Genomic DNA, 27,238 nt, shown 5'->3' with positions numbered 1-27,238 from the left:
AGTTCTTATGACGATGAGTCTCATGAGTCAGACGAAGAGGAGGTGCCGATTCCTGCATCATGGAATCAGCACTTCTCTTCAGCTATGACCGTGAACGATGGGCACGACTCTGCATGGCACTATCATCAGAACAACATTCCGAAGGGTGCCGATTTCCTGACAAGAAACATCCGCAGGATGCCATAGTTGCTTGGGCAATGTCCACGCAAAAGTTTTTCAAAACAACTGTCTCTTCACAAAAATATCTGACAATGGAGTGCGAACAAATAGATTGTCCCGGGAGGGTGCATGGCTATGTTCAGATTGGGTTGTGAGTGACTTGGTGTTGCACAGATGTGTCATTCCCAGTATCCCTCAAGACCATCGTAACCTCTCGTCGACGCTTCTTGCTCGGTTGCTTTACACGGAGATAGTGGAGAGCAAAGCAATGGAAGTGAAGGCCATCATGCATAAGGTGAGGGTAAGGTTTAAGTACAACATTTCGTATGGCAAGGCTTGGAGGGCTAAGCAGAGGGCTCTTGAGGAAAGATTTGGTTCGTTTTTCGACTCGTACAACTCTGTTGCCCGCCTCCTCCATACACTGCAAGCCCGTAATCCAGGCACCTATGTCGACATCCAACACTTCCTGCACCCAGAGTATCCAACTGTGAGGGTGCTGCAACGACTGTTCTTCACTTTCGGTGTATGCGTCAAAGCTTTCCATCATTGTCGACCGGTGTTATGCGTAGATGGCACTTTTCTCACTAGCAAATACAGGGGGCAGATCTTGACCGCCATTGGTCAAGACCCACCCGTCACTAGGAGAAGGGTTGGGAGGCAGATTAAAAACTTCCAGCAGTGGATAGAGCACGAGCCTCTGCAGCGGTGGTCTTTGCTGCACGACACACATGGTGCTAGGTACGGCGTCATGACTACTAACCTGGCAGAGACATACAACTTTGTCCTGAGGGGAAATAGGGGTTTACCACTTACAGCCATCGTCGAGGGTATTTTCCATGGCACGGTGAAGTATTTCAGAGAAAGACGCCAGAGAGCTGAAATGCATATCATGAACAACCCAAATACACGGTACTGTGAAAAGATTATGAAGTACATGGATGAAAAGATGGAAAAAGCTAGGTCTCATACTGTCGTCGCCATTGGTAATCAAGAACACAGGTTTGAGGTGCGCTTGCCAACTGACAAGTTCGGCGTTGGAAATGAATTGAGGACACAGGAGGTGAAGATTGGAAATGAAGAGTGGCCAACGTGTGAGTGCACCTGCAACAAACCCCTTCCTTGCTCACATGTACTTGCTGCTTGCGGGCAGCTAGGGATGGACGCAATCTCATTTGTGTCTCCCTATTACCTGAAAGAGTCTGTGCTTAGCACATGGACGAGTGAGATGCTAGGGTTTTGTGCAATGGGCAATTTCAACAAGGTAACCCCTGGTGAAAGGCAGTACATCCCTAACCCCGGGCTACTGCGGACAGGCACAGGCAGACGCCCGTCCAGGCGCATCCGAAATGATATGGATGAATCTGAAGCCGGAGGACCGTCACGACAATGTTTTCTATGCAACCATTTTGGCCACAGGAACACTTATTGTCCAACTTTCGGTACTGGTGAAGCTACTGCCCGTGGAAGAGGGAGACGTGGACGACGAGGGAGAGGAAGAAACTAGGCTTATCATGCATATGTGAAACTATGTGTTAATTTATACCCTATGTTTTAATTTGTACTATATGTGAAACTATGTGTTAATTTGTACTCCGTGAAACTATGTGTTAATTTGTACTCTATGTAGAACTAAGTTTTATTTTGTACTCTGTGAAACTAAGTGTTAATTTGTGCCCTATGTTTTGTTCAACTATGTTTTAGTATGTACTCTCGGTTTAACTATGCTTAACTTTAATTTGTATGTCTAACTATGTTTATAAATGTTGCAGGCACAAATTGGAGAGAGCATCGTTGCTATCTCTAGAGATTGAGAGTAAGCATCGGGCTGCTCGATTGGTGGGGCATCCTGAGAGTGTCGAGCCCCTTGTCATGCGCACTCCTAAGGAAAATTGGATGATACATCCTGCCTGGATTCAGCGGTATTTATTCAATCATCCATTGCATGTCCATTTTATTTATTCATCCCTTGCATGTACATTTCATTCAATAATCCCTTGCATTTACATTTTATTTATTAATCTCTTGCATATCCATTTTATTTATGCAGTTTGAAGTGGGCTGGCCTTTTACCTTTCGCACGACTTGTTGAGCCAACTCGTGCGGAAATGGTAGAGGGCGAGCGATGAGGCTTCAACTCTACACGGGTACAAGTTGACCAGTCGCTGCTTAGCTGCTTAGTGGACAAATGGAGGCCCGAGACACACACGTTTCACTTCCGCTGGGAAGAGATGGCTCCTACTCTCCAAGATGTGTCGATGCTGCTGGGACTACCATTGGTGGGTCATCCCATAGGACCGTTGCAGGCACCAGCTGATTGGCAGGAGGGTATGGCACTACGCTTTCAAGGTATGTGTTAATTCGTGCCCTGTATTTTAAGTTGTACTCTATGTGGAACTATGTGTTAATTTGTGCCCTAGTTTTCAAGGTATTCTTGCCGGAGCTGGGCCACTCACCTCGGAGGCTCACGGACCTAAGCTAGATTGGTTGCTCAATTACCAGGTTAGATCGATGTGTTTTAAGTTAATATATCTAAGAGCATGGCTCATATACTTGCATGGGTTTACTAAAACTTGGTTTTTGTTGCATGCAGATTCAGAAGTTTGGGTATCCAGAGACCCAAATGACTGAGCCTCAGATCACTCGGAGTCTTGAGGCATATATAATGTGGCTTCTCGGGAAGGTGATGTTCACCGAGAACCACGTCACCACCATTAGCGCACGCTACATCCCTATTGCAGTGGAGATCGCGAATGCAACTTGTGGTGACGACATCACACAGAGGAGTTGGGGTTCGGCCGTCTTAGCTGCTACGTACCGAGGTATGTGCAACGCTTGCCAGCTTGCGTCGCCCAAGTCAGCCCTGCTTGGATGTCCTTTATTGTTGCAGCTCTGGTCGTGGGAGAGGTTTTCTATCGGCCGACCAGACGTTACGGGTGATCACCCTAACCCTGAGCAGGAGTTGTTTGACTTAGAACACATCGACCTGCCTACTTTCGCGACAATTTGGACACGTAGCAAGGTATGTCGAATATGAAATTCATACATTAGTTTACATAAACCATGAATGAAGCTAACTTCTTTTTTTTACAAAGACGCTTTGCACACGATCAGGTCAGGAATTGCTACCCATCATTCAACGAGCAGTTCGACATGTTGCACTCTAAGGTGGTTGTCTGGGAGCCGTACACACAGCACACCATCGAGGGTAGATACCCTGGCGGGATGTCCACGGTCTGCACGAGAGATTACGCTTACTGGATGACAAAATCAAAGATCATCTTCGACGTCTACGTGGAGGAGATGGCCCAGCAGAGGGTCATGAGGCAGTTTGGGGCACGCCAGTTGGTCGTTCCTCCACCGACGGAGGATCCACTTCCACAGGTCGTCCACAGGTATGTGCAGTTCTCCAATTTATGATTGTCGTCCAGAATTGTCCATAATTTAATTGTTCAACTTTCTATTGCGATCTCAGGTTTACCAGGAAGGGAAGTACTAGGACCCAGACTCAGTGGCTGCAGAGGGTTCAGTTGTACGTCACAGAGTGGGAGACTGCGACGACACGGGTTTGGCCATTGGCGGCCTTCGATCTCGATCTATTCAACGGATATTTGCAGAGGTACATGACAGCTACCCGATTGACCATCATTCAGCACTCTCACCCCCAGGAGATAGCCGAGCTGAGTTTGCAAGATATGTACCCTAGCCAGTCTACTTTAGGTTCTAGACAGCACGCGGTAAGTATCTTCTCTTAACATAATGCATGTGTTTGTTACGTACTTTGCCATATATATGTAATACTCTTCGTGCCAATTGCAGGCTCAGTTGACACAGGATTTACAGGCCGAGTTCGCTGCGTATGGACGTTTGCTTTCGACCGGGCCACTTCTACTACCACGGGAGCCGCACCGGTCCTGGCTTAGACGAATGGAGGAGAAGCTACACTCTGTTTACGTGGCTATCACGTGCACCCGCACTTCGGACGTCGTTCACCACCAGGCGTCCGTACGGCCCCCTCGTCACTCCACGCATCAGCAGCGGCCACGTCAGTAGGAAGCACCGCACCCCCGACACCACCCGCGTCCACGTATACCAGAGCAGTCGACGCCCAGGCCACCACCTCCTGAGCAGGCCGGAGGTTCGTCGTGGCACCAGCCGCAGTCTTCTTTCGACTATTGGCACCAGCAGCAGCCCTCTTTTGAGGCTGGAGGTTCGGTGTGGCACCAGCATCAGCCCTCTTTTGAGGCTAGAGGTTCGTCGTGGCAGCACCAGCAGAGTCCCAGGATGAACTTCGAGTTTCGTCCACAGACCCAGCCACAGGGTATGTATATTTCTATCTATTGTGTTCATTACCATGACTGCTACGCAATTGTAATGCTAAGTACTTTCCCACATGCAGGAGCCTACGGGCATCACTCGTCGTTGTCCGAACCCTCGTGGGGTAGTGAGCAGGATCACGCTCAAGGAGAGGACTATTCTATCCAACACAGCTGGATGTTCAGTACTCCGCCACCAGACCCCACACAGGAGGATACACAGTATCGTGAGGATGGGTCCGTGATTCCTCTGCGCAACGTAGTGCCACCTCATAGGTATGGCTGGACCACGCCACAGGCACCCTCGGAACGCCGTCCCAGACGCCGTGCCTGATATTTGGATGTAGGTCCTATGTATGAGAGAGACATGTTACTAATTTTCGCATTCTTATTCAAGTTACATTTGCATATAAATAACGGCAGGACTGAAATTAAAACCGACAACTTAAAATAGACGGGAAATGGTGGCGGTAAAAGGAGGCGGGAAACGGTGCCGCAAAAACGAGGCGGGAAATGCTGGCGGGAAAACGAGGCGAGAAACGGTGGCGCGAAAAGGAGGCGGGAAACGGTGGTGCGAAAAGGAGGCGGGAAAACCAAGCGAGAAAAAGAGGAGGGAAACGGTGGCGGGAGAATGAGTTTGAGAGCCTACAAATACCTCATCTCCGGTAGTCATCCAAGCATCCTTCCCACTTCTGTTTTTTCCAATATTCCAGTGTCCCAAATGAGTTTGCCTTGCTCGGACCAAGGCGAGAGGCCGAGGAGGATGAAAGATGCGATGTTGCCTCGGGGGGTGGAACATCTCAGGTGTTGGTGCGGCAATCTATGCAAGGTGAAGGAGGTGACAGATTTTTCAGATAAGCTGGGCATGAAGTTTTTCATGTGCGCGAACTATGAGTATGAACCACCTGTCCCGGTTTCGCCGTACGACAAGCCTCCGGTAAGCACATTTAGGTGTTCTAAAACATGTTTTCTGTGTCATAACAGATTTGTAACAGTAGGCTTTTTTGTAATCTCCTCCGCCCCTAGGTATGATGTATCGTTGGATTGACACGGAGATGCCGGATTGGGCGGTGGAAGAGATCAAAACAAGGTCCCGAAATGCATGGCAGCGTTTCCACGCGGAGGAGCGTGCGGAAAAAGCTGCAGCCCAGGAGAAAGAGGATTAAGAGAGAGAGATGAAAGAGCATAGGGAGGAACAACGTCGTTGGATTGACGAAGCACTAAGGAAAAACAGGGAGAAAGCGCTTGAGATGCAAGAGAAGGAACGAAGGCGCAAGGATGCTCGTGAGGCAGAAAGGGAGAGGCAAAGAGAAAGGGCCGCCGTGGCAAAGGCTGCAGAAGAACGTGGCGATACGAGCGGAAAATGGCCTAAGTGGACTCAGTAGTGTTTGTGTTTCTAATGTATTTGCTATCTTTAATTATGTCCAATTGCGGTATTACCAATGTATGTTAATTTAGTCATGCCTTAGTTCCGTAACCAGAACATTATCGATGTATGTTAATTTATCCAAATGTCAAGTCTTTCAATTCAAACAAACCGCAAAGAATCGACACAGAAATTGTCTAGCAAATTATCGATATATGTTACTCTTTATCCAAGTTGTCAAGTCTTTTAGCTCAAAAAACCGCAAGGATTCGAGAGAAAAAATGGGCCTCGGCCGTGTATGCGTTGCTCATGCAACGAACTAGCGGCGAAATCGGATTCGGCGTGTTACTTTTATCCATGTTGTCGAGTATTTTAGTTCAAAAGACCGGAAGGATCCGAAGAAAAAAATGGAATTATTTCGAATCGGCGCAGGGAAAAAATGGAATTACTTCCAGTTGGCCTGGGCGAAGCCAACTGGGCTCAATCGGCCTGGGCTAGGCCGACTGGCGCGTGGGGCCCCCACGGACTAGGCCGGCGGCCTGCAGTCGGCCTGACCGAGGCCGACTAGGTCTAATCGGCTTGGGCCAGGCCGACTGGGCCCATTCGGCCTCGCCCGGGCCGAGGCCGCATTATTTTTGTAAATTTTGAAAAACGCATATTATTTTCGAAAATGATTAAAAAATTCGTATTATTTCAAAAAAATTAGCTTCCCATTACCGCGGAACCCCGTTATAGCTGGCCATCGGGCTGGGCCGTCCCCAGTTAAACGGGCCTAGCCCGGGCCCCATAATCCCGGCTATATAGGGCCCCTTGAAGGCCCAAGCACGGCAGTGTAGCTCGGCGGCCGGGCCGGTCCATTCAAGCCTAACGGGGACCGAGACCCAAATAGAAAAAACAAAATAGGTAATATTATGCCAAAACTGGAGAAATACTGGCCAAATGTAGAAAACTAAGTTGGGTTGGGCCAGAATTTAGAAAGATGATGGACCAAATATAGGAAAACTAAAAGAGGAAAAGAAAAAAGTTTAATCAGAGCGGCCATGGAAGACTTCACGGTGGAGCTAGTTAGAAAAGGTGATTTCACGCTTGATAGTGCCGAGCTCGGAAAGATTTTGGGACCATGTAGAATGGTTCCATGATAGGTCGAACTTGCATGCTCCAATGAGGCTAAGACTAGCGAGCGACTCCGAGCCTGTGAAGTCATGTGGCTCCATTTGCTGATGTTGAAATGCAATTTGGAAAAAAGAAGGGGCCGTCAAGATTGTTTGCAAGCTCGTATATGTTTTGTTGTGTACACATAGACAAGGTTGCAATGATTCTGTGTGTATACTTTGCAACATTGCAACCTTTTTTTTGTTGCAACAGATCTCAATAATTTCTTGTTACTAATGGAGTTTTGTAGCATGCATGCAAATGTTGATACATAGATGTGTCTAAGATGTTACAACAATTTTTCATGTCTTTTGATAGGCCATGAGTAAAATGTTACTCCTCCCGAAACAAATGACGTGGATTTGCATACTGAAAATTTTCATAAATGTCGGAAGAGGTACAATATTGAAATTTTTGCTCCATGCAAGATTATTTTTGCTGCAATAATCAGAGATTTAAATTTTCGTTTGAGGTGAGGCTTCACAATTTTAATTTAAATCAAAATGTCGATTTACGTTAGACTGGTAGGTCCAGGAAGAGACCGAATTTTTTCCCAGAACCCCGAGCGCATAGGGTCGAAAAAAAAAAGGAAGCGCCCATAGTAACGTCTTCAATTCTCTTCCCCACTCTAGTCTGGCAGCAACGTGCCAACGTGGCCGTTACTAGTTCTCGAGGACCTGGTCACCTGGGCGGCCGAGGCGTTACTAGTCTGGGGGTCTCTGCCTTTCTATCCAGCAGAGCAGAGCAAACACATCAGTCTCCTGCTCTGATGAGACCATTTATCGATCTCCTCCTCCCCTTGTAATCTCGAGGAAAGAAAATCCATCTCTTCCTCCCTCGCTAGCTCTGTGATAGCATCAAAGATCCCATGGCCCTCAGCGCCCGCCGCATGCCAACGATGCCACTGACTGAGCAACCAGCTCTACCGGCGGTGGTCTCGCCTGGCTGCGGACTCAGCCCCGATGAGGAGTGCCTCGCAGTTTCTCTCTTGATGCTGTCCCGCGGCGTTCGTGAGGATCCTCCTCTGGCGTTCCTCGCGGACGACGTTGCAGAGCCCCCGGCGCCCGCGGCACCGCTCGTAGCCCACCAAGCGGCGCCAGCTGCAGCGGTGGCCAGCCAAGCACCGGCGGCTTCGGTGGACGTGGTTGCCCCAAGCCCACCTTCCACGCCGGTGGTCGCCGCCGCCCGTGCAAGCGTAGGCCGCGATGAGGTAATCCTGACTGTGCAATCCCCTTCCCCGGTGTTGGCACCGGCGGACATGGTTACTACTACTACCCCGAGCCTAACCCCCAGGCAACAAGTGCCACCGTCCCCGGCAGTCGCTGTCGGACCAAATAATGTACTACCGGCAGAGCAGGAGGTGGTGACAGAAGAAGAACAAGCCCTGGCCGCGGAGATCCAAGCGCCAGAACAGCAAGAGACGCTGGCGGTGGGTTCTTCTTCGAGCTCCCGCGGCAGACAACAACCCCCGCGGCACGAATGCGGGGTCTGCCGGAAGACGTTCAGCACGTCCCGGGGCCTGAAAGTCCACGTGACGAGCCATCCGGACCGAGGGAGGCTGTACCCGTGCGAGTTCTGCGCCGCGGTTTTCCCCAGCTCCTCCGCGCTCCGTTGGCACGTCAGGCGCAGCCAGGCCTGCGGCGGGAGCAAGCCGAGAAAGCTTCGAGCCGCGGCCGCCGCGGCGATCGCGTGGCACAGGATGGACCTCAACGACATGCCGGAGGTTTAATTAGAATTCCAGAGCTTTGTGGCCTGACGGCGAAGAACTCCAGAGCTTTGCGCGGCCGCGCTGGCGTGTTGACTGCAAACGTACGTCCGTTTCCGGTCCTCGGGATGGCAGTTTCAAGTCGATCAACAGCGCCTTAATTTGGCGGCCAGCTGCTAGCGTTTTCAATTCTTCGCTAATTCTTTTTTCTTTCATCTTTCTATCTGTGTACTGTACTTTTGTTTTTAATCCTAGAGAATGCTTTGCCCGGGGAGACATGTTGCATTTCTATGCTTGAATAAATTTTTTGTTATGATGGTGGTTCTTAAGGATTGCCATTTTTGCAAACAAGCTTCCTGAGGGAATATCGCAATTGATGTCAATCTAATGACTCGGTTATGTGAGTGTTTGGATGCGTAACTCAAGATTGTCGGAGATAATCAAGACTTGGTTTGTATGGTGTAGTTCTCATCTCACATATATAGTGTATATGTGTGCACGGAACATACAGGTTGGGTAGCGTATATGACCAACGACACAAGGCCGTCACGAGGATTCAGCTAGAAGCCGGCGGTGATGGTCTGAACCCATCCCCATTTGTAAAGTAAACAGGACGTCATCAACGACATTGCCAGTGCGATGTGATCAACATGAGAAGTGTTAGTGTGGTGGTAGCAAAGTCACATCAATGCGATGTCATTGTTGACCACACATGATGTCTTTGATTTGAATGTAGGCAGCGGAGGGCACTCCACTGGCAGCAGTGGCGGACTCAGCAGCTTTTCAATACTGAGTGGGGTACACATTCCATTTTAATATTTGGTGGGCAAATACACCGCGATTTTTTTTTCTATTTTTTTCAATAATTTCTAATTATTGGGCCAATCTACCCGATGGGTCTGTCGCTGACTGCCCGCACTTACTGTGTGAGTCGTCGCTTCCTGCGCATGCACGCGCATAAAAAAAAAGGCATGCGTCGTATCTAAAACGGAAGCGCGTGGTAATCTGTCGCGTCTAAGGCATTTGTCGTTGTGCATGTCGCTTCTTTTCTTATGGTATGGATATGGCGTAGATATGCCTTGTTCTTAAGGTAGACGTAGTCTCTTAGGCGGCACCCCAGGGACACCTTTAGTCTCTTAAGCTAGTATAACAAGGATCAAGGTCAAGTCCCGTAAAAGTGTCCAACTGACCAACTCCGACCACTTGACCCGAAAGTGCAGGCAGCCAAAGAACACATCAAAACTTCACCCTGTAAAACCTAGTCGTGGTGACATGTGCAACCTGGCTCGCTTTCTTATGTGCTGAGCGGTTTTCACGGTACCGGATTACTGCACCTTGAATTATTCTAAAGTTGGTTGCACATATGTCCACTTAAGGGCAAAGGCACAATCAAATCCCAGGATAAGATAGGATTATTGTTTCTATCTTTCTTTCTGTGTACTGTACATTTTTATTTTATTTCTCCAACAAAGGATGTCTCAATTACTTTAACTAAATTTGAATGCATCTATACACTAAGTCATGTATAGGTACATTCAAATTTTGACAAACTTTAGACATCTTTTGTTGGACGGAGGGAGTAGATTATGCTTTGCCACGCAAGACATGCATGTAGTTGCCTTTCTATGCTTGAATATACTTTATTTTGTTATGGAGGTGTTTTCCAAGGATTGCCATCTTTGAAAACAAGCTTCCTGAGTGAATATCGCAATCGATGTCAATCTAACGATTCGGTTATGTGCATGTTTGGATGCACTCCTCAAGATTGTTGGAAATAATCAGGACTTGGTTTGTATGGTGTAGTTCCCACGTCGCACATTCTGCACTCTGCCTCCCCAAAAGATAAACACCTCCAGTTTCTAAAGCAGTACGTGAGTTTCGCTTTTTGAAACTCGACTGCAATTTAGTCCATCTCAGGACTTCATTTTGTTTTGGTATTTTTTCTGACAAGTAATGTAAAAAAGAATAGAGCTCTAACCAAAATTATACACCCTCCGTCTCATATTAAGTGACTCAAATTTGTTTAAATATGGACGTATCTATGCTTAAAAAACGTCTAGATAAATGTAATAGAAAGTCATTTAATATGGGACGGAGAGAGTGGAGTAATAGATTTAGATTGAAATGGACTAGTACCATCTACAGATGATCGATCAGCTAAAATACATTTCAAATAAGAAAAGTCCATACGGCAGTATCATCATCATGCACCGTGAGATAGAGAACTCCGGAGTCCTTCTCGTTAATTAATTAACTGACGCTTGCAAGTAGGAACGTACGTGTAGCATGAGATCAAACAGACTCGCAACAAGAAGAAGTGGAAATCCGATCAGAGCTTGGCGTGATCATGGCACATCTGGCTGCGGATCCTCATGTCGGGGAAGCCGATGACGATGTGGCAGTCGGAGTAAGCCACCACCTTCAGCTTGAACACGCCAAGGAGTGCCACCTTCCCGGGGATCCTTGCGCTGGAGTCGAGCGGCAAGGCGCCGGCCTCGAGGTCCTTGAGCAGCTGCGCGAGGTCCGCCATGAAGCTGGAGGTGAGCACCGTGAGCTCGAGCTGCAGGACCCCGTCGCCCTTGCTGGGGATGTGGCCCGGGTCGACCTGGGCGTCGCCGACGTGGGCGCCCCTGTACCAGATCCCCGTGGTGCCGGAATCGTAGGAGAAGGAGGCCGGGTTCGGGTTGTGCACGGACACCGTGAGCAGCACGGTGAAGTTGAGCTGGTTCAGGCTCGGTTGGAGGCCCACGAAGCGCGCCGAGAGCAGCTGCGTGCTCGGGTCACGCACGCGGAGCACCGTGAGGAAGAGGACGAGGAGAGTGATTCCCAGCAGCAGGAGCGCGCCCAGGGTCACCAGGAGGCAGATGCAGCGGCAGCGGCGGCGTCGGCTCTTATTGATCCGGTGGAGGTCGTCGTGGTCGTGGACGTTGTCTTCCTTGGGCAATGGCATGGCCATGGAGGGCGGCGGGGCAGCGGGGGCTTCGTTGGCGGGTGAGGCCATTCTTAATTTGCTTCGAGCGGGGTGCGAGTGACTGAGTTTTTTTTTCTTTCTTTGACTAATGCGATTGCGAGTGACTGAGTTGCAATGTTGCTGGGGAGGAGGAGTTTTAACGAAGAGGAGGGCTAGATTTTGTTTCACGGTGCATGGTGCCGTACGGATATGCATGCTGTGCGTTGGACCAGCAAGCACGGTATGACGCCGTGGCGTGTGTATCTATCGGACTATCGATCCACTGCCCCCCTTCGTTTAGTCATTCGTTCATAAACTAGGGAATGTAAGAATTGACAGTAAGATTTAAAATATGCATGGCGCGTACGTGTTGGATACGGGATACGTTTACTTTATCAGTTAATTTTCACGGCAAAATGCCAAATTTGATCGAGTTTTTTACTCGTTCGACTACCCGAGCACCCCGGCCGATCCCTTTAGCTAGACAGCCCTAAACTCAAGGAGTATATAAAAAAAACATGCATGAGGTCCAATGTGATATGTCTCGATCGTCCAACTAAAATGATATAATGGATATGCAAGTAACTCCTTGTAGCATGTCCAAGGTCTGTACTCTGCTTGGTCCTCACGTTCTGTTGGGTGTCCATGTCGTCTCGTCCATCGAGTACCAACTGGTAACCCTTTGTTTTTTAAGGCCAGTATACCAAGTGTTAGCTGATATGTGTTGTTTCTTTCTGCCGTAAGCATTGCGAATTGCTTCAAACAAGTTGAGTACCATGTTTTGTGCACCCCCTGTCATCCCACACATGAGATACTAGATGATGTACCGCACATTGTTGCGTAAGTTAACATATGTGAGCGAAAATTGAATTGCAACAAAAGAGTATTCAAAATGAAAAGTACGCTGCATGCATGTGTAATAAATATGAGTTTCCATTGAATATGTGCAAACAGATTAATGATATGATGATGTGTCATGCTTTCATGTTAAGAGAAATCAAATTTCTCCTACTTAGATACAGAAGATAAATCTTGATACTCGTTCGTTTCTGCCCACCCGATGGGTATACACGGAGAACTCCAGACTTTTAGTTCAAATCCACGTTAATCACTGTGTTTCCCCTCCAATTCCTTTGCAACAAAACGAGGCCTTAAGGGCTCATTTGGTTCCTGAAATTACCTCTGAGTCCCGGCCTTTTTCAGTGGACAGAAACAACTTAAAAAACCTTCCTGCTAAGGCCTCGTTTGGTCGGCCAGGATCCCCAAAATCACCGCCTAAACCCAGATACCGAAACCAAGGGCCGAATCAAGCCCTGGATGCAAACAGGGCATCCGGGGCAAGACTAGTTTTACTTTTTTTCAACAATCAAATCTGAATTTTACAAGCCTTACAATTTCTGAATTTTCTCAGTGGCCGAAGGATAAGAGTCGCTGACAGGCAAGAGTGTCAGGAGACGCAGAAAGAAAAAAAAGTAGCACGCGAGGGATGGCCGCTTGGGCTGGCCCACGGAGCAAGGCAAGGGGGTGTGGTTTTTGCCGAACCTGCTCGGCCCACCATGGATTAGGGCTAGTTATTTTTAGGTCAAGTGGCAGGCTGGCAGCGACGCGGCGACAGAAGGGAAGTGGCTCGTTCGGTACAGATTGAGACGGTGAGAATGCAGGACGGCTCCGTGGAGATCGGCAGCGTAGCCTTCCAATCTAATTCCGGCGGTGACAGCTTCGAATTCTACGTCGAAGAACAGATAGTGCCACCACGCAAAATCTGCCAGTACTAGTCTATTGTTCATATGTGTCATATGATACACCACCAGGGACCAGTTTCGCATAACCATTACAAAACAAAGATAGATATACTTTCACAAAATGTCATATACTTGTTTAACCAATATATAAATTATGCTCAAGGAACAAGATAACATATTGTCCATTAATATCATGAGCATAACAGAGTACAATAATCTTGGTGGTTGCCTCCGGGACATAATTCTAACATAAAGATGATGTCTTTTCTATTACAGAACAATTGTTCAAGTCATTAAAATACAAATCAGGAGGACAAAACCAAAAGATACGCCAGAAACAATATGCCGAGTTCACAGACCAAAATAGTGAGGCTGAACGATGAACAACCAGTTTCGGTTAATGGGACGAGCTCAAACGTAACGAGCTTTTGCTGACGCATGATAGCAAGTATGTCCTCGAGACCTAAGTTAACAATCTGTCCTGCCTTACTTTGCCTTCTTAATAAGTGTTGAGGTACGGAATTCTGCATCGTCTTTAATGAAGCTCCACCAGAGATATGTGAGAGGAATAGTGCAGGCATGCCACAGCGAATGTGCATCAGCGTATCCCTTATATGGAGGAAAGTCATAGACTTCAAGAAGCATGGACAGAGCTCCTACAAATACAACGAACCAAAGCTTGAATCGTGAAGGATGACAGGTTACACCTGCCCAGATTGCCCAAGCAAGAAGTTGAACCACAGCCATCACCACACATACTTTCATGTTCCATCCTGAAAAAGTGATTCAACAGAAAACATAGATAAATATGCCTAAGTATACTTGTGGAAGTACAATAAATGGCAAGTTTGTGTAACCAAACCGAAAAACACAACTATCAGGGCATGTACAATGGTAGAGAACACTTGCTCTCTTTTTTATGCGTTTCACATCATTTAGAGAAGACAATTAAACATGTTATATAATAGGTTATCTCCTGACATCATATTTTGTAATTAATGCTTGAATGAATCAAAATTAATAAATAAATGTAATGAAAATATGAAATCTAGTACAATGGGAAAAATTGTCTTATCTTTCTTGTGAAGAGATCATCTCTTAGTTAAGAGAAGTTTCACACCTTTTTTTCATTTCTCTCTTCCACATCAGCAATTATCCTGTGTGGCATTATTAAGAGAACATTGACATCACCCCATTGTACATGCCCTTAAGTAGTTCATTAATGAAAAATATTTCGTCACAGCTATTGTTACTAAAATTATATATGTGGCTGTCACTTGTAACACAACAAAACATGCTAAAAAGAACAGCTCCAGATTGTCGAGCCCACTAAAAATATTTAATCTTATATATGCAGGATAAACTTGTATAAAGATGGTAAAAGTAGAAGAAACTTTACCGTAGTCAAGGTCATAGAAGTTAAGATACAAGATGTGTGTTGTAACGAATGCCAAAATAGGTGCAGCAAACATCACCCTTGTAGCCTCATCCTTGACATTGAAAGTTCTTATCAACGAGAGGATTAAAGAGTATCCAAGTAGAGCCACAGCTGAAGAGTAATCCAATTTCTCAGTCAAGTCGATATCCCTAAAAGATGAAGAATGGTGCTGAGTAAGATACAAAATATTAGAATATCATATCCAAACTTTGAGCAAATGCATACCTAGTATGGAATATAGAGCTAAAGAACCATGCATTCATTGATAATATTGCATAGATATGCCACAAGCCAGTATATTCGTAGTATGTCCTCTTAGTCTGGGGTCTAAGAGGTAATCTGTAATTCACTTGCAGGAAGAATGAAAGCCAACCAGTGAAGTGCATCAATAAGTTGATAGCAGACAGTGCAGCTGAGAGGGGCTCCTGACAAAGAGATGGCAAACAAGTTAGACGTGCAGTGCAGAAAATAATAGTCAGTCAAGAACATGCAAGCAAAAACATACCTGGAAGACAGAAACACGTATGAAGGGCCATTTTCCATGATATTTAACTGGTCTGAGGCCACGTGATTGCCTTTCCTCTTCTCTTTGCACCATGCAGTAGTAGCGGCAGTCTGTCATACAGTTTAGTTGCTTCCATTGCATGTAAAGGGGCTCCTGTGAGTACCAAGAACTTTCAGCAGATGTGCTGTTGTTCTCAGGGAACTGGCAGTGGCTGATGATGTTACGTCCAATACTCGATGTACGTTGACACTCCTCCACACAAGTTCTGAAGGTTGATTAACAAAGTTAGGATTACCACAAACTTCTGAACAGTGAGAATATCAGAGACATCAACTGAAGGTTGGATAGATAAATAACTTTATGCAATATAGCAAGTTTCAGCTCATGTTTTATGAGTGGGGGAAAGGAAGCCAGCATCAATATAACAACTGAAGATTGTTCTTTAACCATATCTCACACCTAATAAACAACACCTGAAAGTATATACTTACCCCTCAAATATTGTAACAATCTTCTCCAGAATCAAATTTGAAAATTTAGGCAACATCACGTCAAACAAAGTATTACGGAGTACAAAGCAATGATGACAGAAAATTGCCTAGTGGACCACTTAGCCACTTAGTACTATATTAGCAAAAGAAGAAACAATAGTGAGCAACAGAGTCAGAGACATAGAGTATCCAAATTTTTAAGATGGAACTCTGCTAACACTGATACCTAAGATGCTGTCTGCCAACTATGAAAAAACAGTGCTAGAATCACCATTCCAGATATATAGAAAATAACACTGAAGGCATCAAGAAAATTTAGCAGAATCTAGAACAATTTGGTATTTACAAACTTCAGAACTATCTGTTGCCACCGGTGATAGCCACACACGCCACAATCACCGTCTGATGGACATTAGCAAAGAGTCCATGCTCAGTGTCCCATCTTGTTTTTTTATCAGAGTGCCTGCTATGTGTTCTACATCCATTATTTATCTAATTGTTTGACTTACAAGTTAGCCACAGTCCCTTCCAGAAACCACGTGCATGTCCTGGGCTCCCCCATGTACGAAACTTCCTCACATAACCAAATGGCATACAAATCTCATAACCAAAAAAGTATACAAATCAATTTATGGTGGATGTCTCATGGAATAGCACATAGCAAACCACTCCCTTAAAAACTTACAAAACCAATCACATGCTAAAAGATACACCATGGAAAATGAATAAGGTCATTTTTGGATTGCAGGAGAATCATAGGATTGTTGCAGGAAAAAAAAATGGAATTTGATCCTATCCAACCCAGTACAAGGGAATGAAGGTCCTACAATTTCATAGGATTATTGTAGCTTCCCAAGTCCCAACAATTCCATAGGAATCAACATGCACTCCAACCTCTTTTCTTACTCATCCACGTAGGATTGGCGTGCATCTCCTTTGTTTTTACTATGTCCTATCGAGCCGACTATTCCTGCAATTTTCTAGTGTTCCACAATCCTCTGTTTTGCAAATGTGTTCCTATAAAACTCCTGTGTGCAATCCAAAGAGGTCCAAAGTTGCAGTTCGAATAAGAGCAGATGACCAAAGGATGAGAGTAAAGTAGTTTTAGTCCATGCTGTTAAATGGCACTACAAAAGCATGCGATTCATTTGTGTGCCGCTCTGAAACAACAGTTCTATCCAAACTACGCTGGTGATGGAAATGACAATTATGCCAATCTAAAAACTGTCATAGTTAAACTGGTTTTCTTGGAAGTCCATTGATGAGACGGAAGCCATAGATCAAAACTGTGTTACCACTAACACAATATATAACCAATAGCTCAGGTTTTGTTCGATACTTCAATAACAATAACAATCCATGCAAACCATCATCACAAATCAGATATATATATATATAACCTACTAAATAGCCCCCCCCCCCCCCCCCAAACCTCCCCGGCCGTAGATAATTGCTGCTCCAAAATTTCCAGCCATAATATGTCTATATCCTTCTAAACTACCCTACACACGTACTGTAGTAAAATACAAAATCAGAAGTTGCATCTCATCATTAGCTAGTGCTCCTTTGCATCCAACGATTAATCATTTCACCTCCATTCTATCTGTCTATCCATAAGTATGACAAGACTAATTTGCCATGGCAAGAATACCAATCATGTATCACCATTTAGTCTTCATGCATCGAAAGCATATACAATGGGAGAAGAAATTATACAAAGTCTGGCACCATCTTCTTAAATATTATTCACCCCATGTGATTCTTGGTCACTGGATCCAAAGTGAATTCGCGTTTCTAACATTTTTCTAATTGCACTAGACTATAGAGAGTGATTGCTGATAACTGACTAATTATTCATCCGACAGCCAGAAATATAAATTAGATTTTGCAAAATAATACACACTGTGTGCTGACAATCATTTATGGATTTCTAGTTCTATTGTTCCATTGTCAGGCAGATTTTATACCATCTTAGACCCACTGGAAAATAGTAAATCCAATATTTGGATCTGGCATAGTTAGACAATTCTATGGATTCCAGATCTGGAGTAAGATACATGGTGAGTCACTGAATCCGAATCCCAAATAATGATCATCTTAGACCAAAAATTGCAGTTTTCCCTGTTTAGATATTTGCAGTTACATTGTACGATGTTCCAATGTGAATTCCAGTACATGTTTACTACTAATTAGGTTAAAAAACAAAATTTGGACAAAGAACAAAAGTATTAAAGATTTTAACCAACTAAATAAGACGAGGAATCAACGGAAGTAATGCAACTACGTCTGATATATCTGAGATTTACTTACTAGCTCCAAGGATTAACCATCAAAGACAACCATAGGCACATTTTGATATGAGAAAAACTACCGGAAGTCCACGGTCACCTTATCCAGCAAGGCCTCGAATCAAGTAAGACAATAAACAGCGATTTGGCGAATAATAAAGCACGCAGACGCTTCCTCGTCTCACCTGTACTGCAGATCAGTGTCACCCAAGCTGGCCTCGACGGAGCCGAGCACGAATCCGATGACAAGAAGGGAGGCCAACTGAACCAGCCAGAGGCTGCTTCCGGCCATCCCGGCGTACGAGCCCTGGGTTCCGTCCGTAAACCTCTCACATCAACCAGCTAGGGATTCGTTAGAGGCCAAAGGGATCGAGCGCAGATGGATCTTCACTCCACGCCAGTCCAGGGTAGTTGAGGGGAGGGGGACTAGAACTAGGAGTGGAAGGGGGGAGGACTGGATTTGGCTATCGGCGGCGCTGGCGAAGTAGACAGAGCCAGAGACTTCGGGTCTCGCGAGGTGCTGGAGGTCGGAGTCGCACGGACGCGTGAGGTTAAAGGCTGTAATCTGAATTTGAGTGAGGTTAAAAGGCTGTAATGTGTATTTTGAGTGAGGTTAGACTGCAATGTGAATTTTGGGATGACAGCGCCGGAGAAAAAAGACCCGGCCGTGAAAGTGGGATTCAGAACTAGGGACCGTAGGAATGGCTTGTTATCAGACGTGATAATATGTAAAAAACAAAATATGTCTTAAGTTTGTTAAAATTTGGATGTATCTAGACATGACTTAATGTATAAATGTATTCAAAGTTGAGACATCCTTTGTTGACCGAGGGAGTAATAATGTTTTTAAACAAAATTCAGATGATCATTTCCTCCATCACGGGCCGTCTTATTATAACGTCTGAAATATAAGCGACACGTGTAATGCAAATACTACATTTGGAATTGTTTCATTCACCATCGTTGGATAAAAGTTGTCAACCTATATGCCTAGCGGTTTTTTGATGACATAGATAGTTATATTATCATGCATGTGAAAGTTATGTCAACTCATAAGCCTAACAGTTTTATTTTGACAATGGATAATTGTACTACCGTACACGTGTCCTGATATGCTATATATGAGTCATACATGTTGAGTATGTGCATGTCCTATGGTCAACACATTGTCTACCAGACTAGGTAGACTACAACCGGGTTCCTAGAAAAAACCTTGTGGGCACCTGAAAATAATAGGCATGTGATTCGTTCTATTTTGTCACCTAAGTCGGTCTATTCAATGTTCATGAATTTTGGGTTCCAAGAAATGATGATCGAATTTCTGAAAACATATTCAAGGATGGAACCCAAATAAACCAATAATTTTTGTCCATACTATCTTGTCCATTGAATTGAATGAACAACATGAAACTCTTCGTGTACAAGATGATACGATAATAATGCTTACATGCATACACATATAGTGCATCCACGCATCTAAATCATAATCATCGGCTCATCCTACAACGAGAACAAAGAATAGTGAAGACAAGAGAGAAGAGTTTGAGGACTTCATTATGTTCTAAGGAGTTTTGGGTTGCTTTTACGTCTGTTCAGGGTTTGAATATCAAATATCGAACCCATACTCCAAATAAGAGGGGGGAAATGACCAAACCTGGACATTGATGACCCAATTATAGACCAATAATTTGGTCCTGTCGAGTCTGATTCGATCCTTGGGTCTCAGGTTTAATGTGGTCACCCCTAGAAAAGAGGCCACGAGTTCTACTAATACACAACCTGGAGTCCTACTCGGAGAAAAGACGGCCACCACTTTACGTACCATGTATACATAAAAGGAGGTCAGAACCCCGCAAGAGGACCAAATTGAACAAAAGCCTCTGAGATCTAGAGCACCACTGATTGTGAAATGGAAGTCTTAGCGATCTGGCGCACCCGTCTAGTTTGACCATCCTAGCCATGTAGCTCCCCCACTTGTGAGATTTCCCTTTAGTGATCCACATATAATACCATCCAAGCAGGAGTATGACTATTACTCATCATATGAGGGCATGATCTTAGGTAAATTCTTGTCCAGTGATCCCTAGTGTGCTGAGTGTATCCGCACGACCAAATAAATCATGTGTGAGCATTATATCGGTGTCAGACACCCGATATCATGGCGCCGACTATGAGGACATTACAACATCAGTTCGAATCTACACCATCTGTCGGGATAGAAAAAAATTTGTGCCACACATCACCAATGCTGTTGTAATACTGTGGATCAGAAGATTACCACCTTGCAGACACTTTGTGCTAACTTGGAAAGTTACTTCTTGTTACGGTAGATTTTTCTTGATTATGGTTTGATCCTTTGACCATTTTATGTTTTATTGGACCATTTTAGTCGTTTTATGCTTCGTAAATCACTGGTTTAGGTTCTAGCCCCTCTAACTATTTTTTATTAACTAAGCTTGGAATGGGCCACATTCGCCAACCTTTTTTTCCGGTCTTCCAGCCGGCACAGATGGCCCAACGATCTCACACTGCCCTGCGGTTTCCACCAGAACACCCCTCTTGCTCCAGGTTGCTCGGCGGCTTGGTGCCCCCCACCCCCACACACGCATAAGCTAGGCGGCGCTGGCGCCAGAGTGTGCGGCCGGGGGCCTCCTTTGCTCCCCACTTTGACATTTTGCTCTTCTACGGTATATGATCGCCTGCGGTTGCTCCCCTTCGGATGGCTGGCTCGGGCGACGCCGCCAAGGAATACATCGCTGGATCCGCTGCCGGTGTCGCCCAGGTGGTCGTCGGCCACCCTTTCGACACCGTGAAGGTTATTCTATTGCCTTCGTTGGCCACTCTTTCTTTTTTTGGTGAACGATTTGCATCGTTCTCCGAGTATTTGATCTGTTGTTCGTGCTTGGCGGGTTGTGACCATGCCATGCCCGCAGCTGTTCGATCAAATGCTTGCCTGGCTTTATTCACTAGGTAGATACCCAGTACTGCGGTAGGTTCACTTGTATAGGAGTTCACGTCATTCAAGTGTTTACAGGGGGCCACTAGCCCAATACTAATGATCAATGCACAATTTCTATGTAGAGCCTTCGAACGGGGCCTAAAATTCTTATGGCAGAAAATTGAGAAGAGATGAGTGCTAACATGTAACTAGACTAGCCAAGCTCGTGTGGCAACATGCCGCATGCCCAGTGAAATTTAGTACTTACTCTTTAGGACGACACTTTCAATTGGCAGATTGTGAATTCGCAGTGTTGCGGTGTAAAAGCTAGGTCTCTTTCTGGTGTATTCCATGCAAAAAGGGTAAATAACCCTCTAGCATAGCAATATACACCCTCTGATCCTAAATTCTTGTCATTGTTTTAGTTCAAATTTGTACTAAAACAACGACAAGAATTTAGGATCGGAGGGAGTAGATAACATCATAACAGTGACGCATACAATTAGCGTTGTCAGCTTTTAATCGAGTTGGTGACAAATTTGAAGTTCCAGATTTCATAAGTGGCCCAGATGGAGACTTATGTGCTTCAGACTTCTGACGGTAGCTAAAACAGACTCATTTTTCAGTGTGGCAAACATCGTTACACGAAGACCATCACATGGAAGTCAGCATTTAGCCACCCAATAAAAATAAATTCCAGGAAGAGAACATGAAGGTGCAAGGTGCAAGGTGCTAGGTGTCAAGATTAAGTTTTACATAGAAACCGTTGTCTTGATTTTGCTTTCAGAAGTTCTGAGTTTGCAAAAGACAGTAACTTCTTGTTTTGTCAAAACTACGGGAACAAATGGAACAGTTCAAAGGAACAACAAGATGGTACAAAACATGGAACGAAGCATAACAACAGCTCTAATCTAGATATGTCTCAGATACAGTACCAATATTTGGTCCAAACATAAAAGGTTGTAACAACCTATTGCTAAAAATGATACATGGACCTGTAAGAAAATACCAAAATCAAGTGTACCCAACGCTGCTGAAATACCTTCTTAGTTCTTGATGCTTTACAACATCAATGTAATAGAAAACTTAAGTACATGGGACCTTTCTCTTATATTTAAATGTCTGCCGTGTACAACAAAGCCAACAAAATAAGCAGGAACTAACAACCTCCAAGAGCAAAGCTCATTATTTGGCTGTAAACTGAAGTTATTATGTTCCTTAGTTCCTTTAGCTGGTCCTTTTTGAAAATGCATTTATAGTTTCAACTGACTTCCTTGTAATATCTCATTCTCATGTATCAGGTACAGATAGAAAGATTGCATGCCACTAATCAGCAATAGCTACTATAAGATTTAAAAAAAAACATAACCGAAGAAGGAGCATATTTTCAGGCACAACCAGAAAATAAATCATCAAAGATCATAACTTTAGGCCTTGAGGCTTTTAGATAACAATATTGGTTGTTCTTAGCCTGTTGCTGCTAGTTAGTTTGCCGCTATTTGTTTTTGTCGCAATCAGGTTGATTCACTGGTAGCTGCTACTGGTGAAATCTGATCTAATACATGCTGGCCAGTAACACCATGTAATAACCATCCAAAATTGCCAAGGTCTGCCGGTATGAACAGATCGATGACCAATCAGCCTTAATATTAAACTGCAGTCTAGATTGTACCGGAGGTAGTTTGATATGTAAAGTCAAATACTCACTATACTCAGCATGTGCATTCAAAATCCTGCTCAGTCTAACTTAAATGTTGCTGGGCGCAGATATAGCACGACATATCCAATCCCCTGACCAACATGCAAAACTTCATTATATAATTCTCTACAGGATCATATGTACTACATTAAATTGGAACAAACAGTTTAGAGAGTAAAAAATAAACTTGCACATTACCCTGCTTAGGTTGTTGTCCGATGTAGCTCCTAAGGAGAGATTCTTCATGACACTCTGAAATGCAGATGCAATGTGTTAGTTTAAAATCCTAATAATCTAAATGACGAAACAAAAATAGTTTTGCAGAATAAACCATCACTACTCTTTTTTTTTCTTCATCCCTCTATCTCTCCCTTTCAATCGCATAAGATTTAAGTTAAATACTTGACTTGGCAACAATTATTGCAAACACAAAAGAATAAATCGATTGATACAAGGCTGTGTAGGAAATGCATAACTCAATGAATATTATCTAGCAAGAATACTATCAAAGACAATTAGACCGCTAATTGTATATAAGAGATGCCAAAACCTAATTCCCCATACTTAAGCAAAGACAGCAGAAAGAACTGCTCATGCTAAATGCGAAAATAGTCGTTAGTTTTCCTTTGCAAGATTAAATATGCTGATCTGCACGACTGCACCTACAAGCACAAGAAACATCAGTGTAAAACCTGCAAGTTAAATGTGCTACTCAAGTAAGTCAACCTGGATTTTTCATGTACCACACTAAGCATATTCTGACTTTTATGCTGCCCTCGTTACTCCTGCATTAGTTGCTTAATCTTAATAATAAATGTTTTTATGCATCAAATTGCATGTCTGTTAGGAATCGGGATGGGTGGGGAATCCGTATAGGTGGGCAATCGATTGGCAGATTCGACCGGAAGCACGAGTTACGAGTGCAATAAGGAAAACCCTAGGGCTGAGGAAATATTCAACTTGATCTATTGCCAAGGCTCTAGGCCAAAGCCCAAACATATACAAGTACACGGAGATAAACTAGGAATCCAGAATACAAAAGGAAATGCAACTAATCCTAGTATAATATGGCAATTAGTCCTAGTACAATACGTTTATATTTCTCTAACACAGAGGAGGAGGAGGTGGCCCGGTATATTGGTGTTTGGAAGGAAATCAAGAAAAGGTGAGGGACCGAAGTCCTCCAGAAAGTTCAGCACTCGAGGAGGGAATTGGGAGGTGGAGTGTAGACCTGTTTGCTACTTTGCTATGTTGGCCTCGTATCCTGAACTTGAACTTCATTTGATCATTTCACAGTTTCATGTTTATATTGCATTGTAACTTACTTCTTAAAAGTGTATCTGCATTATGGAAAACTGGCGTATCCCTGTATCTGCATCCGTCTGATACCAATGCACGCATCTATATCGGTGCCGGATAGATGGTGTGTGTGTGTGTGTTTTTCGTTATTTCCGTAACTAGGGCAAACCGTGAAAGTACTTGTTTGTGCTAATGTATGAGAGAGCAGAATATGTCTTTATTTTACTGTGCATGTACTAGTAAACACTCTGCAGTTTGGATGGAATACATGTTTGCCGTTTTCTTTATATTTTGGTTCATGTCAATGTAAAATATTGCTGTTCACCAATAGGTCAAACTGCAAGCTCACAATACGAAGGCTCACAGAAAGTTGTACAAGAATGCATCCCACTGCACAAGTAGGATACTGGTTGAGGAAGGAGTAAGCCCCTTCTGTCACATTTCTCACTTCAGATCCAGTCAAACTTAGTCGATTGTGGTTCTTACATAGAATGTACCTAGCGTTATTTTAGTACTATGCATGCGTTGTATGTTCCATAGACAAGACAAATTAACATGGCAACCTGTTTCCAGTTACAGTTCATGCTAGGAAAATTGCCGCATTGTGTTTTCATCTGACTATTTTTGTCACAACTGACAGTATACTTTTATGGAAACTCTTTTAATATTATAACCTTATGCGCGACTAGTTTGAGACACTTATAAATAAATTTCAACATCATTTGTATTACACCTTTTTGTATACTTATAAACTATAAATTAGACCAATTCTTAAATACTTTGTGGTGATCATTCTACTAGTTAAAGGATCAGATTGCCATTTCTTATCAGGAGTTAATGCTAGGAACAATATTAGAACCTGCAGTTGTTAAATTGAAAACCTCTATAGATTAGTTCATCTACATTTTCTGAAATGATATATTTTTCTAGGATTTATTTTATCAACATATCTGATATCACTGAAAGTTAATTGCATAATTATTTTCTGTGCAGATAAGAGGGTTGTATAAAGGTGCATCATCTTCATTTGTTGGAATAGCACTTGAAAGCTCCCTTTTTTTCGGCACATACGCACATGCCAAACAATTACTACAGGTATTTGTTTTGCTCTTCTTCTTTGATATAGCAGTAGCGGGAGTGCTGCAAACACTTGTCATGTGCTGATCTTAGTTACATATTTCTGTTTGTTTTTATTTTAGGGAAAATATGAGGATGGTAAGCCACAGCTACAGGTAATTATTCCTTCTGCTGCCTGTAGTGGAGCCCTGATCAGCTGCATCCTCACTCCGACTGAGCTGATCAAGGTCAGTCCTGTGGTCTCTCTCTCTCAATTGCAACAGTGAGTACATAGTATGCATGGTAAGAGTAAGATTTTAATGATGTAACCCCAAGACATCTCCAGTGCAGAATGCAAGTTCAAGGGAAAGATGCAATGCATGCAACTTGGTACTCGAGCCCTCTGGATTGTGCTGTGAAAACACTGCAAAGTGAAGGGGTGAGCTTAATTGCCTTACTGCAAGCCCTTCTATTCAACTCTCTTGTTTCTAGTCTAAGGAGATGCTTTTATGTTACAGGTTAGGGGTATCTTTCGTGGTGGTTTAGCAACTTTGTTCAGAGAAGCAATTGGGAATGCGTTTTTCTTCTGCAGTTATGAGTACAGCCGATATTGGATGCATAGCTATACTGATTCTCCCCGATTTGCTGGCAACAGTAACTTAATCCTGGCAAAAGATGTCGGCATAGGAATCATTAGTGGTGGCATTAGTGGGATGGCTGTAAGTATCTAGAAATATTTTAAATTCACTGCATGACATATTATTCTTCCGTTTCTGACCATCATTTTCACTCTGCAGTTCTGGACCACTACCCTGCCACTGGATGTTGCAAAAACTATTATTCAGACTGATCCCAGCCCTCTGTCAAGCCGAAACCCCCTTCGGGTCCTAAGCATGGTACATGCCCTTCTATGGTGTTTATATTTATCCATTCCGTAGCCACTGCCTTGTGCAGTTGTGCCTGATCATGGAAGGACAATGCTTCAAATGTTGCAGGTCTATAGGAGAGCTGGGCTGGCTGGCTGTTATGCTGGTCTTGGGCCAACACTAGCAAGAGCATTCCCTGCCAATGCAGCAGCGATTGTTGCCTGGGAGTACAGTGCTAAGGTTCTTGGCATCAGGGGTAGCTAGTACCTAGTATAAAGGGCGCAGTATGCATATTTTTCACAATATTTACTCTCCCACAAACTAACAGCAAAACTCAATGATTTAGTCATTTTTACTGGATTAGATGGTTTCTATCACCATGACGAGAAAAGGAGGCTTTTTTTAATAAAAAAGACATGCCTCTTTGCAATTCTGTGTAATTTGTAGATTCAGATAAGTTTTCCGAGTCATTTCCTACTTGAAACTCTATTTGGCCTGAGATGACTATAGATGATTCTCTTTAGATCATAGGTGTAGGTACAACCTGGTTGTACCAATTAAAGACAAACCAAAGGGATGCAAGCGGGTGACGTGCTAAGCCCGCAATTAAGTATACCCCGAGTTCAATCTTATGTTAATTTTATGTTAAATTTGCGTTCGTCGCCAACATCCATAACAACTGCAAATAAATTCAATTACCTTGATATCTGTAGTACAAGTGCCATGTTCATGATAGTTGTAGCTACAACTGGATGTACCTGTGCGTGCGTACTTGTGAGCGTTTGCGTCTGTATTGTATTTTCTAAAAAGAAAATGAGTCTGAATCCTACCAATCTTATTGATTTATTTAACAAATCTAGGAAAATGAATACATCGATCGAACAACCCAGAGGCACCTATACCTACTAGCCAATGGATTTCCGATGCATTCAACAACGTTTTGTCCCGGATGGATATAGATGATCCCCAATGGATGGGATGAACTATAGGCCAAATGTGTGGTACAGGTTTCTGGCTGCGGCTACGTGCATGCTCCTTCCGTCCTCCAACCTTGTCAAAATTATACCCGGAAGGCTCAAATTTTCTTCTGAGCGCACCAGCAACTGCTTCATGGCCGTGGTTGTGCTCCTTCTGCTACTTGTGCTTGCTGCGGCTCGGCGCCCGAAGATCTTCCTCACCTCCTGACGGTCTGTCCCCGTCTGCAGGGCTTCTACCGAGCTCTGGGCGTGGACATCCTGAACCTCGGCGCTGCCCCTTCGTTGGAGGCGGTC

General features: G+C 44.3%; 4 protein-coding genes across 4 annotated transcripts; 2 read left to right on the top strand and 2 right to left on the bottom strand.

Moving 5' to 3' along the window:
- Positions 1-7,858: 7,858 nt before the first annotated feature.
- Positions 7,859-8,719, top strand: LOC104582002 (uncharacterized protein KIAA0754-like). The gene has a single exon (XM_010231244.1). The coding sequence runs from the start codon at positions 7,859-7,861 to the stop codon at positions 8,717-8,719; it is 861 nt and encodes a 286-aa protein (XP_010229546.1).
- A 2,150-nt stretch (positions 8,720-10,869) lies between these two features.
- LOC100830877 lies at positions 10,870-11,786 on the bottom strand. Its single transcript, XM_003559678.3, has one exon. The coding sequence runs from the start codon at positions 11,694-11,696 to the stop codon at positions 11,025-11,027; it is 672 nt and encodes a 223-aa protein (XP_003559726.2). The 5' UTR covers positions 11,697-11,786; the 3' UTR covers positions 10,870-11,024.
- Positions 11,787-13,545: 1,759 nt separating this feature from the next.
- LOC100832838 (post-GPI attachment to proteins factor 3) lies at positions 13,546-18,663 on the bottom strand. Its single transcript, XM_003562327.4, has 5 exons — positions 18,295-18,663; positions 15,331-15,595; positions 15,051-15,250; positions 14,787-14,974; positions 13,546-14,160 (listed from the first exon to the last, which is right to left on the bottom strand). Exons 1-5 carry the CDS (start codon positions 18,399-18,401, stop codon positions 13,874-13,876), a joined length of 1,047 nt encoding a protein of 348 aa, XP_003562375.1. The 5' UTR covers positions 18,402-18,663; the 3' UTR covers positions 13,546-13,873.
- Positions 18,664-20,607: 1,944 nt separating this feature from the next.
- On the top strand, positions 20,608-26,454 carry LOC100832527 (mitochondrial arginine transporter BAC1). Its single transcript, XM_003562326.4, has 8 exons — positions 20,608-20,924; positions 24,377-24,466; positions 25,039-25,140; positions 25,245-25,349; positions 25,448-25,540; positions 25,620-25,820; positions 25,899-25,997; positions 26,097-26,454. Exons 1-8 carry the CDS (start codon positions 20,829-20,831, stop codon positions 26,229-26,231), a joined length of 921 nt encoding a protein of 306 aa, XP_003562374.1. The 5' UTR covers positions 20,608-20,828; the 3' UTR covers positions 26,232-26,454.
- The last annotated feature ends 784 nt before the right edge of the window (positions 26,455-27,238 follow it).

This window comes from Brachypodium distachyon, chromosome 1, assembly GCF_000005505.3.
Source record: "Brachypodium distachyon strain Bd21 chromosome 1, Brachypodium_distachyon_v3.0, whole genome shotgun sequence".
NCBI classification, from domain to species: domain Eukaryota; kingdom Viridiplantae; phylum Streptophyta; class Magnoliopsida; order Poales; family Poaceae; genus Brachypodium; species Brachypodium distachyon.
Note: the sequence above shows the minus strand (reverse complement) of the source record. Positions and strands in the feature narration are given on the sequence as shown.